The sequence below is a fragment of the Schistosoma haematobium genome, chromosome ZW, assembly GCF_000699445.3.
Source record: "Schistosoma haematobium chromosome ZW, whole genome shotgun sequence".
NCBI lineage: Eukaryota > Metazoa > Platyhelminthes > Trematoda > Strigeidida > Schistosomatidae > Schistosoma > Schistosoma haematobium.
In genome coordinates this window covers 66,013,193-66,029,695 of record NC_067195.1, presented here as the reverse complement: position 1 = coordinate 66,029,695, position 16,503 = coordinate 66,013,193, and the positions used below count along the sequence as shown (strand labels likewise).

At 31.7% G+C, this 16,503-nt stretch overlaps 1 protein-coding gene across 1 annotated transcript; it reads right to left on the bottom strand.

Annotated features, from left to right (window-relative positions):
- On the bottom strand, positions 1–15,967 carry MS3_00004181 (uncharacterized protein). Its single transcript, XM_051212079.1, has 11 exons — positions 15,778–15,967; positions 15,594–15,735; positions 11,737–11,777; positions 11,161–11,238; positions 9,600–9,665; positions 8,369–8,446; positions 6,843–6,920; positions 5,546–5,617; positions 3,441–3,518; positions 2,703–2,729; positions 1–595 (listed from the first exon to the last, which is right to left on the bottom strand). The coding sequence occupies exons 2-9, from the start codon at positions 15,663–15,665 to the stop codon at positions 3,491–3,493; spliced, it is 513 nt and encodes a 170-aa protein (XP_051072216.1). The 5' UTR covers positions 15,666–15,735; positions 15,778–15,967; the 3' UTR covers positions 1–595; positions 2,703–2,729; positions 3,441–3,490.
- Positions 15,968–16,503: the final 536 nt, after the last annotated feature.

Below are 16,503 nucleotides of genomic sequence, written 5' to 3'. Positions count from 1 at the left end.
CATTTCATTACCACTGAACTTAGTATATTTACCTAGGTAATCAATAAGCGATATGTGAACTGTACTCTGAACAACAGAATTTAATTATTAGGCCTTTAATTATCCTAAAGTATTCAGTTGCAGAGTTTTAAGTATTTATAATTCAATGTATCTAGAAATAATTATTGTACGTATAATACAATAGATGTTACTCTTATCACATGAGAATAAATTAATACTGACAAACAAAATAATTTAATTTCTTAAATATTTTATTGGAATTAATTCATTATTTAACAGTAAACATACGATAGTTCTTTATTCAAAAAAATCCTTTAAATTTTCATTCTTTATTCAAGTTAACATTAATAGTTAGTTGCCTAGATGATGAACATAAATATTTATGTTACATCTTTTCATTAAAACAACAGTTCATGTATTCATCTTCATATGATTATATAACAAATTCAAAAAAAAGAAAAAGATGTCAAAAAAATGTATTTAAATATAAAGAAATTTTAAAATTCTTGCTTATAAGCTCATTTTTAATTATACATTATTCAAAAAGGTTTATGTTCAGAGTATGATCAAAGCATCTCGTGATATATTTCTTAATCTAAAAGAAAGTGATTATATTATAGTTATAAATTCCATAAAAAGTAATTATGATTTAAAAAGAATAATTATATAAATATATATAGAATAATAATGCTTACAAAATTTCTTCAGATAAGTATTTTGAGAAATATTTACTGTTTCTTAGTACAAAAATATGGGAAAAATATTGTTACGGAACCTTTTGTTTATGACAATTATCTCATGACTACTATATTCTATATTGTTTAGGTAACACTTACATAAAACCTGTTTTATTTAACTGATTTTCAAAGTATCAAACATTGATAGTAAATATCTATTAACTTTGATTCTAACACAATGATAAATCTTATGTTTACTTTCGAATTCGAATAACCAAAACAGAATTAATAATTATTAACACAGCAGTATAAAAATCGTATTAGTGTTTCTTTATACATTCTGGATATGTTACTATAGTGTCCAACTTCTGATAACTCAATCATTTATATAGTGTTTTCTTATGCATTTTATTCTCTTTACTTTGAACAAATTTTTTACACTACTGATCAAAATTCATCTTAATTGGGTCTATAGCCTCCTCAAAATCTAAGAAAAATAAAATAACACTTTAAATATAAAATTAATTTTCAATATATATCGCCTCATCTTAACATTTTATGTGCTTATTTCTCCAATGATAATACTCAAACAAGCAACGTAGACCTTTACAAGTGTTGCCAAAAATGTAGTGATAGTTTTTCACTAGATCTAGAAGATACCTTCAAGACATCTATGTGAAAATATTTTACAATCCACTCTCTGAATGTAAATTTTCCGTAAAATACATTGGTTTTTGACTATCCTTTTTATAGTTTTTGGCATCAAAATTATGTAAGATTTACATCTTTACACGCCTCCGAAAGTTTATAAGATTATTAAGAATTCTTCTCTTTTGTAAGTTATTTAATGGATAATGTATTATCAGATAATAATAATTAGTTTTGGAATATAAGATTACTTTAAGTGAACACCTAAATGAGCATGTGGTAAACATTTCGACATAGCGTTCAGATACTGAAGTGTGTTTCAAACTCGATTTAACCATGCGACGGCTTAGTACCTGACTGTAGTATTAAAGCACAATTTAGAACGAAGAAATAAATAAGCACTAACATTAGTCATCACTCTCGTCAAGAACCAAGATCGAAAAAGAAACATATTTGGGGTCAATCGATTGTCTACATATATAATAGAAATCATAAAAACAACTGACAGATTTCTATCAGGCTGAATTTTTCTGTCTCTTAAGTGTAGAGTGTGAATAAATAAAACTAAACAGAAATCCGATTCACTTCTGAATAGAAAATAACTCGATGAAGTAAAAGCAGCCTGGAAATCAATCGTCTGTTTACTTTCTGCACTTATTTATTTTGAATTGAATGAGTGCTTTTGTATTTAAATATCTAGACTAAGGACTGAACCCGATATTATATATATCACATTTCCTCATGTAGTTACTTGCTGAATATAATCACTGCATAAATCTTTTCAGATACCAAAATCCAGCTTTTGCAATATTTTTTCAATACTTATTTTTATTCAAAATTAGTACTTCTATTCGTAACACCCATGAGTACAACCTTTAAGTAGGAGCTAACGAAAATATGATTCGATCATATCAAGAATCGTTCCTAGTGTAAAAATATATTTTTGGAATTGAAATGTCTTCCAATCAAACCCATTTAAAGGTTTCTTTGAGAAGAAATTTCTTCGCCCAATTCGTTCCTTCTTTATTTATAAAATGTCAAAATGGGAATTTTCACTATTTAGATGTCTCATCATAACTTAAAATTAAGATTTCAACATCCATTGAATCTATCAATCTAACTTGGTTGTTATCTTATTACAGTATACTAGGTAGGCATTATTAAAAATGAAGAAAAAACAGAGATTAATAGAGAATGAAGTGTTCACTATATGACACGTTTTTCATTTGAACAATAATTTAATGTGTATTCAACTTTCTCTAAACGTACCATAAATTAACATTAAATTGCTCGTTTTGTCAAAAAAATATTTGATTTAATTATAAAATATTCTGTTAATTCCCGAATAAAATATGTTGTATATAGAATAATACTTACTCTTCAAAACATTCTGAAGATTAAAAACTTATGGAGTAATTGTGCATGAATAAAAGAGTAAAGTAAACATTTAATTGCTAGAACTAAGCATAACTTTGAACATATCAATTATTTTAGAATAATTTTTATCCCTGAATTTGTATAAATTGTTTTACACAACTCAATTTCCAGTCTGAGTACCGATTATACTTAATTTACTTTTATTTTTAAATCGTAATGGTTCATTTTCAACAGAAGGATCTGAAATGTACATGATTTAAATATACTTCCCAAATATTCAAGTTTTCAGGACACATAAATACATTGATATGATGATTGTTTATGAGCATTAGTAGAAATGAAAGTTAACCAGTAAAGTTTTCTCTCGTTCACCGGGTAAACAGATTAACAACAACTCCATAAATTTCAGTTTTCTCCATTCCTTCAATAGAACGAAACATTCATACATGCTAGACATCTAGTTGTTTTATAGCTTTTATTTTAACTGTATTCAGCCGATAGTGTCCAGAAATATTGACTGAACTAATGTTCGCGATAACGTTTTAATGCTAACTGAGAAAACGAAAACTTATGTCTTAAACTAATGGCAATATTAGCAAATGGTATGTGGATTGTTTCAGTGTTTTGAACCTTCCAATAGTGAGATCTACAAAACATTTGATCAACTAATTTGTGAATATTTAACTATGAAACAATAATTTTTCTCTAGTTTTAACAGTTGATTTAAATAACGCTCACCAAAACTCAACATGGTTTAAACAGAAACCAGAAGATGTGTATCCTCTTTATTAATAGTACCCATCGTTTGTATTCCTTCTGCAAACGTTAAAAAAAATTAAATGAAATGAAAAAGCCTTTACAAGAAAAAATTGTTTATATTGCATGTTTCAGCCAGTTTGTCTGATCTTCTTTAGATTTAGATAAGTAGGCAGAAAACTACTTATTAGTATCAAATATCGCACTTTTCATGAGAAAATCAAATAACCAAGGCGTATAAAAATATTCTAGTAAAGAGCTAGTAATACACGATACAACACATATGAAGTCCCGAAATTCTTTTAGTTAAAATACGTACATGTATAATTTGTTAGTGAAACCAACATTTTCCCACACAACCAAGTGTTAACCATGTCACTTTATCGAAATGTTATAACTAAGCATTCTTAATAACTGAAACCAGTCAATAACAGGAACATAATTGTCTGACTAATTAGAATATATTCTAATCAATGAGGACCAATCTATACAATATAAATAATTTAATATCTTCTAAGATTTTAATATGTAATCTTACGTTTTTCTAAAATGATCTTAAAATAGACCTTTGGAAATGATATTTTGAGCAATAGTTTGCCCAGTCATGTTAAATCCAAACAGTCAAGTTTAAAATAAGTAGAATGGTTATTAATTGAGTCACCCTTAACTGTTCATCCATCAAGTACAAAAAAGTTCTCTACGATGGCCTTAATCTTTTAAAAATGTATGCTATTCGGTATTGTTAAACAAGTATATCTTTGATATAGTAAATGTGTTCCATCAGATGAAAATGAAATTTTAAAAATGACACTTTTGACTCATGAAGTCTCTAGATACATGACAACTAAGACATCCCATATGTTAGCTGATGATTTTTCAGTCAGTTAAACTTGTCTCATGGACAAGATTAATTATGTTAATCTTTATTTAATGTGTTTATTTCATAAACTAAATGAAAACAAATAAAAAAGAATCATATGGTTTTTATATGTATGCTTATGAGTAATGAAAGCTGCACTTGAAAGGATAAATAGGTAGATCGAAGACACAGTAATTCATAGTAGTAAATATTTTGTATTAATAAAGAGATATTCGATAGGCTACATGAATTAAATTGTAATTCCTCTTTAAGTTTCTTTATTTTTTGATAGTAATAAGAGTTTGTAGACTATCTTAAGCAAGGTATTATTACATTTGCCAGACTACATTTTTATAGTCAACATGAAATTACAAACATTCCTTTGAAACCATTATTTTAAGAATCTCTAGAAATACTTGTAGAAAATAACTTAAGTATGGGGTTTTAAACTAAAACTGATGACGATCACAAGGCATAATACGAGTAAGAAAAAAGGATTATAATTCATATTTCATAAAAAAACGCCAGTCAATTACCCAGTAATGTTTGGTGTTTACTAAAGAGCAAGCTGGAACTATATATTACAATAATTTATAGAGATCACTAACGGACTTCTTTCTTAATTTTATTTCGTTTGTAAAACCATTGAGTTTCTGTTCTAGCTTGTTCTATTGTCTTATGAAACTATTCATTTAGTTCACAACATTTTGGTGGTAAGAAGCTAAATCTACGGTTAAGGGATTTGTATATTAACTTTTATATTGATTTCAGTATGCTTGACATGAACAACAGGATCTATTCTTTCACATAGTAAGCAACACTAAAAAAGCCTTCATCAGTATTCTAGTCCCTCACTTCTGCAGGATAGCAATTTCATAAAAGAAATATGAGTCTTAATTGACTTTAATCACGTGTCATTTTGTACAATCACAATAAGTTCTATATAGCCTGGAATGTTTAAGCGAAATACTTTCACCGAAGTTTCAATGAATATAAAATTAAGTAATAAATAAACTTGTCAAGCTCCATATTTGCATAACCAAAGTATTTTATCAGTGACTTAAGTGTGATAAGAAATCCACATACATTACCGCTGTAACCACGACTTTAAAAACCCAACGATTACATTTGGCTAAAATTGGTTTATGTATTATAGAAGATTCTATCTTGTACAAAACTGTTCTTCTAAATAAAAATATGTTAAGAACGGAAATGTAAATTCGCTTACGTATGGTAAATCTGAACCCTTGGGTATGTACGCGGAGAATAGGAAAGTGTATTGCCATTATTGGAAATCGTGCTATTTAGATTTCGAGATGGAAAAATGCAAAACGCAAAAAATATAAATATCATAAAGGTCCAATTTTATGAGTTCATTTCGAATCAAACAATCAAATAACAAACCAATGCCATTCTTGGTACAGATCTGATAAATTTAGTAATTATCTCCCTATTTTATATTCCGTGCTTTTCCTCAGATTAAAACACTGTGAAAACTGTAAAGAGTTAGTTCCATCTATCAAAGAATTATTTCTATCCAAATATCTTTGTTGACGAAGTTTAGAACGATAAGGGGGCTAGGCATCATCACCACATTTTCAAATGCATTCCTACGGGACTCCATAACAGATTGTAGGATATAATTACATACCGGAGGCTGTATTAAACGATAAAAAGAATATGAAAATGCATTTGCACTACATTAACAATTTGATTCGGACTGTTAAATAATTAAATTATTAGGAGTTGACCTAAGCAACAAACATCAGTTAAATAATCGAATTCACACTTCCCGAAAAGTGGCTATATTTAAAATCCCAGAGGTACATCTACAAAATTTAGTCGACTTTTTCGGCAATAAAAATTTAACAGCATCAAAAGACACTAGGTCTTATTTTTGTTTAGATATGATACTATCTTTGGTGAACAATTTCTGATCTCTACAAATAAAAGGTTGTACACTTTATGTAAGGAATTTTAAACCATAAGTTACAAGGCAAATATTTTAATATTTAAATGACTCCTCCATAGCCAGCTTAACATTTCCATATATGAAACGTTTAGCAACTAAAACGTAACCACACGACCCATCCTAGTATCCATTCGGCTTCAAATAGTCTATTTAGGGCACCCCGATAGTCGGATACAAACTTTGTGAAGATAAATCATATTTTGAACACCATAACTCATCCACAGAATTTTAACAAAAAGTGCTCGTCAACTGATCAAAGACTTCTGAAGATTGTCAACATTTTAAGTGAAAATCTAATGATTAACAGTTAGTATCTCAAGAATCGCATAAAACGCACATTCATAGTCAACTCAAAACACTGACAGTAATAGAACTGGTAACTGACCTTAACGCATAGAATACACTGTTTTGAAAGACAAACTATTGAGTAGCTTTCCGAAGTTAGCCTATTTAGTTAAAAAGTACATCAATGTGTTTACCGATTAAATCGTGTCCGAAGAGAGCGCATATAAATGGTTTATAAGATCATAATACTCTCAAATAAACAACTCACTCAGGGTCTATCAGAGGATTGTTAGACATTGAACGACGACGTGGATACGACGAATAGGTGCTCGGAGCGTACACATCTCTAAAAGATTTGTGATAATAGTCATACAGTGCTACAGTTAGAGCATTCAATTACGAAAATTCTATTGTATTAACAAATATAAACACAAACAAAGAATCTCCTTACAAGAAGTATATGACAGTCAAAGATCCCACTATATGACGGGTAACCACCCACTCTATCTTCAACGTTACACAACATTTAACTATAAAACTGATAACTTGGTCAATATCAAGTATCCATAAAAAAAGGATGGAGGATAAAACTACTAGAGAACTTTAATATACTGTTATAATTAAGATTGTCATAACCTCACTCCACCTTAGTATAATACCAATAAATCTTAAAATATTAATTTATAAAAATATAGGGCAACCGATGTCTGATCATTTAAGTCTCAGTTCGTCTGTCATTCATAATATTCATGAAGCCTGCCACAAAATTGAACTAGCCCAAGTTGAAAGTAACAGGAATCGGAAAATAATCTAAAAAATGTAGTAGCAATGATATCTATAGAGGCTGAGCATTAAGAATATGGTTTTGAAAGGACGAAGTAAAGAAGTGAGAATAAAGGGATATTAGCAGTCATGATATAAATTAAAGTAAGAACTAAATGTATCTTCACCACAGTGTCTTATTTCAAGTCAAAATACCGAATGATCTCCGTCATTATGCGAACCCTAACTAGGTAACCTGTACATACCAATATGACTTAAGTCAAAGGTCATTGTTTTGGTCTGACCTCCCCTGTTTCTATTAAACATGTAGTTTCCATCCTATAAAATATATATTATAAGCTGTTCACCTTCAACTTTATTGTTTCACTAAAAATAAAATATAGTTTTGGATGTATTTTGATTTACTCAAAGTATATTCAATCTCACTTCCATTCGGGAACTACATATTTACTAGACACGATTACACTAATACCTTCTATGATTCAGTGACACCAAATAACTAGTGTTCTACCAAGAACAACAGTCACTTCTGATCCTACATAAATAGTTAAACGGTTTCAATAAACGATATTCAAAACTCGTATTATGTTAATCCGCTGCTCATTATTAACTAACCTCATTGCCTATTTTTATGTACCATCTATTCCTTTGTATAACAGAATAAACTACGCTTCTGGAAAGAATTATTCTGGAGCTAAGAAAAAATTCGGTAACACCTTCAGTGGATTCGCTTATCATCAGATTATAACCTTCTCCGTTTTTAAAGTGTGAATTTTTTTGAATAACAGGCATCCTTAAAAAGTCAAACAAGCCAGAAGTGTTAGATAATTTAAGAAAGCAAAGTTTAAAAAGTACAACTAATAGCAGGCCTCATTTAGGTTTGTGAAAGAAATGAAAACTATTAATAGTCAAGCAACACTAGAAACAGTCAAACTAAGAGAAATATAAGCCACAGTAATTAGTTTAATAAATTAGTTCATTTTTTACGACCATTAAACCCAAAATACTTACTCGCGATATGATGGATAAACAGGCTGATAAGAAACAGGTTGAGCATAACTATGACGCTGATAACTATTTGGCATAGGCCTTCAGAAAAGAAAAAGTGAAATGTGGAACTTTTATCACCAGATTATGAAGAGGACACTGTTTTGAAAAATTGATTTATAATTCAAGATGTAATGCTTCAGCATCTGTGAAATAAGGATTTTTACGTTTTAGAATGAAAGCCACACCCTTTAGTATTAGGGTTTATGAATAAAATGTTTCAGAAATTTTACTACATATATTATACGTTTAACTCATTAAGCCTCATAAATAATCTTTGAAATCCTATAAATTCTTATAACCAAAACACAAAGAATATCAATTCGGACATAAAAAAGAACATGCAGTTCATTGTAGAATTTGTTTCTGGTTAGAAAAAAGGGGCATCCCTAAAGTGCTACGATTTATTGAGTAATGTGCATCTGAAGCAACAACATTATCCGAACGAGCATATAAAATAACTGTCGTTAACGAAAGGGATTAATTTCAATAAGTTGGTTAAATTAGTTGTAGAAAGTGTAGTTGACTGATCACCTTCATTCTGCTCGACCCACCAAATATTAATCACTAAAAGATTTTCCGCTTTTGATTTAGAACTTTTTATCATTATGGGATATTCGAGAAATTTGTCTGAATACTGGACGCCTTATGGACGACCGTAGTTGTACACAATTTACTTCACATAGTCTCTAGAATGGAATTACCACAGTAATGACCTTCGTTTTGAACTAGTTCTTCTTTATCAAAATGAATTTTCATGCAGTTGCTTGTCTGACAACAGGCTTAAATGTTTAGGAAAGCGCCATGTGTCATAATATTTACTCCAGTTTACATAGTTATTCATCAAACCATAAAAATTGATGCATAGTTCTTCTTAAAATGAAACTGTTCTTCGTTAAAAAGATCAACCATATGCTCATTTTCAGTTCCTGACAGATTTTTAAAACCTTTTAAGGCAAACGTTAGTTACATAACTGTTTTCCCTGATCCCCCTCCTTTCTTCCAAACACTAATGATAGCAACAAACTGATAGGACCTGGTCTAAAAAGGTTATTATAATTTAATTACGTTAACAAATAGATGTAACTCACTCAGAGCACAAAATCGAAAAAAACCAAGATAATCGGTGAGTTTTAGTCAAAACAATGGTGTATTACTATTATGACCTCTTCTTACGAAGAACTAAAGTACTCACCCAGGATAAAGTGTTTCTGTAGGCTGATAAACTGAAGGCGGACGAACGTAGTAGGATTCACGAGGCCTGTTAAAATGCAGAGAAAGTGAGACATATAACTTACGGTACAAATAGATTTTTCGGGAGTGTTTTACCGTATGCGCTAACTGCTAATCAACTTACATAAAAAATACACAAAATATGTGACTTACAGAATATACAAACGTATATAATCTAATAAGTTGAACTTCATCAAAATTATCTTGCTTGTTAATTTAGGAGGTGGCTTTTAATCGTTTCACTAGTTATATTTCTTACTGAGTGCCAGTTTTTCCACTCCCTTACAACCGAGGGACTTGTTTGAGACAAAACAATTTTGCAGCCAAAAGTCCACCAGTCACAAAATCCATGAACATTTACAGTTTCAGTCAAATTGGGTTTTTCAGAACTTCAAGTGAATCATAACCATTCTTATCGAAAATCAAAAATAGAACCATAAACTTGCCTTCTAGCAAACTAAAGGGATGATTAATCGAGCCATATAGAATGTAACAGAAGTATATCTATTTCACATCTTGAAAAGCACTCAAAAGAAAAGTTCTGCTACTTGATAACAACAAATATTTCAAACCAATCAATAAGACTGAGCTAGATGAACACTTACTGACTAAGGTTTTATAAAATAATTATTCTGGTGTTTTAATAAATAAGTAATAATTCAAACGTAACTGAACTACAGATGCGTATGACCCAAACGATGTTAAGGTTATCAAAAGTTTACCACTCTGGTTTCAATATCTGTGTCATCAACTCATAAACTTTGTGAATAAAATCCTAATATCCATGAGTATATAAATCTCTCCTAACATGTTTCTAGGCTTCTAAAATATTCTACTTCAAAAACAATATAGGTTTATTCAATTCAAGTATGGTATAGCATAACCATCTGCTACATTCTCGTGTGCAATGGTACATTGGATAGACTTATGAACAGTTTGTTCGCAACATGGTGTCCGGTTAACATTTAGTAACACTACATGCAAACAGAAAAAATCAATGTGATTTTTACCAACAAAACATTAATCGTAGCATTTATGTCTTATAAATTTAGAGAATTCCGTTCACAAATTTCGCGAAACACTTTAGTTAATTTTCTCAAGTAGTTGTTGGACAGCCATCTCAAAAGTCTCAAGCAAGCAAGAAGATAGAATATCTTTCAAGATAAAAGGATGTGTTTGAGCAAAGTGAAACGTCTGCTCTCCGTATCATGTTTTCTGTACAATTTTCCAGAGATAGACGTTTTTGGTTAAAACGGGTTTTTAGAATTTTTTACGTATTTAGTAAACACCATGGAAGTATATTTATAGGTTCTAGACTGTACAGCCCCAAACAGATAGATCGTTGTATAAGACTCCTGAGCAATAGATGAATAGACACAGAACATTAGTAAATTAATGTTATATGTTATCCCATGAATACAAAAATGTACTTTGTTTACAGATACCGATACTTTAAGCGAAACGTCGAAAACATTCCTGTATGTCGATGAATTCATATTGATATGCTGAAATGGTATACTCACCTAGGATAATAGGGTTCTACAGGCTGATATACAGAAGGCGGACGTGCGTAGAAGTCGTCATAATTTGGTTGATAGCGCCTTTAAAAGCGTTTTAAAAAAACAAACGATAACACGATTACGAAACCATAAACTTATATTAAATAAAAAATAAAATCACCCAGATTTTTGCAGTTTTTAATGTTTTGATTAAAATACTGAGTATTTCATAACAAATGTACCGAAATAGAAATATCTTACATCTAATAATAGCGTTATACGTTATGTGATTATGTTTTCATATATGTGGTTTGCACTTGAGTTACAATAAAATGGATGAAATTGTTTTATATCAAACTAAGAAAAATGTATGAGGTAAAAACAACTAGTGAAACCTGAAATTAAATAACTAAAATGAAACTTTCATCAAACAGTAGCACTCAAAAAACTGTCAAATGAGAAAAATGAAACATATTTGCCGTAAATATTTGTTATTCTAGCCTTTTAAATGGAATTTAGGGGAATTTGTGACAATTGTTTACAATATTTTGCTATTTTGTTCATTTGAAAACATTTAAGATCATGCTAAAAAAAACGTACCTTGAGTACCTTGATCCTCGATAATTATAGCGATAGTCGTCCTATGATAAAAAAAATAAATGTAGCACTGAATGAATAGATTTATATACATACTTTTAATTCTCTAAAGTTTAAGTATAAGAAAATCGGTGCAAAACAAATTCAGATTTAATAAGTGCGAATTGCTCTTACCATTCGCGTGACTACATAAAAATTTGTTGGACTATTTGTTTGTTTATCATGATTACACCATAAAGTATCTCGATGAGGGAATTCAGTCTAAAAACGTAGCTGTGGGAAGTTTTATAATTAATAAAAGTAGCTTGGTCACCATTCAAGTGGACGTTTAATAAATATCACCCAGTCAAGGAACTGTTAACTTTTCTATGAAACGTTTGGAACTCTCACAAAATAATTACTGCAGTTATGATGCATAAATAGGATGACATAAATAGACCATAACAGGTCTAACATAGCTTGCAGTTTTACATTGTTCAATCACAAGTGTTATGCTGAATATCACGTGTCTAAAAACTCAATATCAGTCAGATTCCGGATATTTCTTGTTTTTTGACATTTTAATGAGGCTGAACAACATACTCGATAAATAACGTTGCTTTACGAATTCTAAGAGACATGTACCTCCCTGCATCTTTAGAGCTGTGACGCTTGTGACACATCTTCTTGAGAAACAGTTGCCTGTCAACCGATATAAATATGTAGACACATTATTTTCATCAAGGAGTATACATGCATCTCATCATTTATTTAGAACTTTCCCAGGTCTTGATTAACCTTTTTAATATTGAGCAGAGCAAATAATTGTCTGATTGATGTCATTTGATGGTACTCGAAACGATAATTCTAGATGAAATTTCAATAATTTACTATTTTTGACTGTTACAAGCAGAGTCAAACAAAAGAAATAGCACTGTATAAGAGCCATAACAAGCCTAAATCAAAGTACATTTTCTGGGATCCTACGTTAATTAACGAAATAATTGCTAAAAGTGAATGTTTCATTACAAAGAGCTGCACTATTTATATAGAACGAACCTTCATCCTTTTAATAAACCTGTACTATGGCTCACATAGAGATAGTTTGGCTTTTTAAGTTGAGCTTAAAGTTGTGTATCAGCACGAAACAACAATTTTGACACTGAGCCATATACATATTCTTATGGTCGGTAACAAATATCTCAGCAATTAATGAACTTTATTTGCCTTCATATTTTGTTAGGCAGTTCAAAATTATGTTTATAGCACAACGATTTATATTTTTATCATAAAATAACATTTTTTAACATGTCGCATTGAATCCACACGCTACCTGAAGCCTCTCAGTTTCAATATGATCAACTGTTGTAAATTCTGGCAGCAAAGACCAGATCTTAAATAAATTCATCTTTTAATCAGCAGACGTAAACCAAAACATTCTAAATTTAGGTAAAACAAGATGAAAAATTTGAGATCCAGAATCAATATCCCTGATAATATACAACACATTTAGATGCACAAATGATGCCGTACAACATGTGAAATGGAAGATACATCTTAAAAGTTTTTAATTCGCATGACGAATCAAGCCAACTTTGGAGCATAACTCCCCACAACATAAAAATATAGCATGACCAGCACATAAATACGGCAAAAGTTATCCGAAAATGAAAACACCGGGGTAACTTTTAAACATACTGAGATCCATGCAGCCAGAGACTAGAATAAGTAAATTCTGGATTAAGTTGTATAACTTAAGTTTCAACTGCTTGATTTTCAAATAATCAGGAGCAACCACGTGATTACAGGACATGTGGTTGATAATTTGATAGTGTTGGCATAAAATTCATTACTTTTGAATTATTTGAGAGCCTGATTCAGTAAACTCAGAGGTGTAAACGAGGAGAAGTGACTTTCTTCACTAGAAATGCTATCCCATATACCGTTACGGATAACATACCCCATAAAAGTGGAACGTGCGACCTGGTTAGTTGCAGCTTGAAATACAAAAGACAAGAGCTGATGATTGGTTTGGTCTACTGCAGTCTAGACTGAGGTAAAAGAAGTTTCTCTAGACCGTCCCAACACATGATTTTCAGGTAACCGACATTTGATCTTAGGAGACTTTGGTGCACCTACGGTAGACTAGAAGAATCTGAGGACTGAGGTGTCAGAAATTCTTTTGAACAGAAACTAGTTGATGCAGTTATCACGTATACCCATAGCACATCATGTGAAAGAAGCAACAAGGTAGGACTCAAACTACAACTCATGTTTACTAGATCTCATATTGACCCATTATGAGGATAACGTCGCAAAGCCCAATTATATGCCACCCATAGGTAGAAGTGACCATGCATCTCTAGTCTTCAAATCCTGTGTCGTTATCAATAACTATTTGTTAGCTTAAGCCAAACCGAACGTTGGGAAAGCAAACATGCAGAAAATTATACACTCAGCATCTTGAGCAGACTGGACAATGTAAAAATAATCCCCTTCTGAAAGGACTTGGAAAGTACTTAGAAATTCGTGCACGAAAGTTACTGTTCGTACATACCTGGGACCACACCAAGAAGTCCGACAAACTTTAATCACTAAGGGACTCGATGTCTTCAGTCTGCTAAATGAGCCTGATATAGGTTAATCCATAGGACCCCATAAATCGCATCCTAGTTACCAAAGAAATTAGCAAGTTGTATTCCAAAGCCGTTAAGTACATGTTTGAATCTACCAAAAACCCAAGGTAGACCACTAAAAGACTGGAAGAACGCCACAGTAAGTCCTATCTTCAAAACAGGTACGAGACACAAATCTGATAACTATCGACACGTAAGCTTAGGCAGCTTGAACGTTTCATTTTTAAAAAAGATCATTCAGAAAGTTGTTCAAGTATCTTGGTGAAAACCGAGTCGTTTCTGAGAAGCAGCATGGCCTTAAAACAGGCTATTTGTGCCTTACTAACTTATTGGCAGCCCATGAAAGTTGGTGCAATCTTATAATCAAAATTTACCTAAAGATGTAGCCTACAACGACTTTATCACGGCTTTTGATAAAGTTGCTTATAACCGACCGTTATATAAGTTAGGAAATGCCGGGGTTGGCGGCAATCTATTAATGCAGATAAAAAACTTCCTACTTGTGCGTCAACAAGGAGTACGAGTGAACTCAAAGTTGACTAGCTGAGAAACTGTGCTTACCGGAGTGCCTCAGCATACAGTTTTGGGACCAGTGTTTTTCTTCCTGTATGTAAATGGTTCTTCTAGTTCCCTATTATCGTTGGTCTTGTTATATACTGACAATTTCAGGATATGGAGAGCGATAAAAAATGAAGGTGATAGTTTAGAGCTTTACAGTGATCTGGACAACTTAGCTGAATGATCTAGACTTCAGTAGTTGCCATAAATACTCTTAATTGCATTATGATGTATACTAGTCACCAAAGTGCAGATATATATGCCGTGAATAACATTGAGCTACCTGTTGTCCAGAAAGTCAATGGCCAAGGAGTCATCAATAGACGAGACCCTGCTGTGCGGCAGCAACCGAAGGTTTTCGAGCCCTACTTTCTATACGTCCAGCTGTTATCCATATCGATGCTGAGACATTTTTACTTCATATACAGAGTTCGTTCACCCGAAACTTGAGTGTTGGATATGAGCAGCCATTCCCTTTAGGTTAACTTCAGTTGTGTACCACCATTTCACTACGTAAGGGGCCTTGTATACGTTCAACTTGCTCGTACATAATTAAAAGTAAGTTAGATAGGGGTCTCACCAACAACAGATAACAAAAGCTCTGATGATAATAATGATAATATAAGTCAGTGATACTTGTTTATGGTAACACTGAATAAAAAAAGAGTCATGTTCAAAACGACCCACCCTAATCCGGTCATCCAAAGTTCTAGGTTGTAAATAACCCGGAGTTGTATGACTTCTACGACGACATGACATTTGTAGTTCGTGTCAGAAATGGTACCACGAATACCTGTAACTACGTTTTATATTTCATCAATGACATCCACTAAACATTAAAACAAAATACAGAAAAAAAGTGTTTTCAAACTTAAGATAGGTTTTTCATGAACTATCCCATTAACTATCCATATATGTCATATTGTTTGTAAAATGCTCACAATAAGTTTCTAATATCCTATCTGAAAGAGTAGTGTTTTCGAAAATAATATGCTAAATCAACTATTTCTCTCTTTCTGAGATCACTCAAAGTCAGATCCACCAGTTCAATTACTCGGAATTTCAAGGTCATTAGAACGCGGTCTAAACGGATGTAACGTAACGATTCTGTTTAGCATTGCCCTAAAACGGTGTAACTCTGATTACTTTATTTACACACATATGAGGAATGATCATGGAGAGTTTTCGCCTGTTTCACATCACTAATACTTCCACAAATGTTTGTCACATAATCGATGGTCGGGCGAAACTGAGCATTTATTCGGATTATGATCTACAACTAAATGGAAGCAGTGTTCACTCTGCACTCGAACAACGGTAGACCTTACAACGACCTAGGTTGATTGGTTAAGAGTTGACAACAAACATCTAGGTAAATATCAGAACATTAAGGCTCAAGTGTTCATTTACTCCCCCATTTTGTATAGGTATTATATTTCCTATTATTTCATATTTGATTTTGAATGGCTTTGTGTGTTTTTAGGGATAACATCGCGCTCCACTGTTTTCACTAGGGTTTAAGATGAAGAAATATTCACTACCAGTCTAGTTTCTTTTATTAGTAGAACGAGGGTTACCCAATGTCGCGAAAACCTAT

Bases quoted from the DNA above. Each gene is read 5' to 3' on its own strand.
- MS3_00004181 (XM_051212079.1), bottom strand. From the start codon at position 15,665: ATGTCATGTCGTCGTAGAAGTCATACAACTCCGGGTTATTTACAACCT. The intron at 11,239-11,736 runs GTACGTTTTTTT...ACGCTTTTAAAG, and splicing joins CGAGGATCAAGGTACTCAAG to GCGCTATCAACCAAATTATG. The intron at 5,618-6,842 runs GTGAGTTGTTTA...AAATCTAAATAG, and splicing joins AATCCTCTGATAGACCCTGA to CACGATTTCCAATAATGGCA.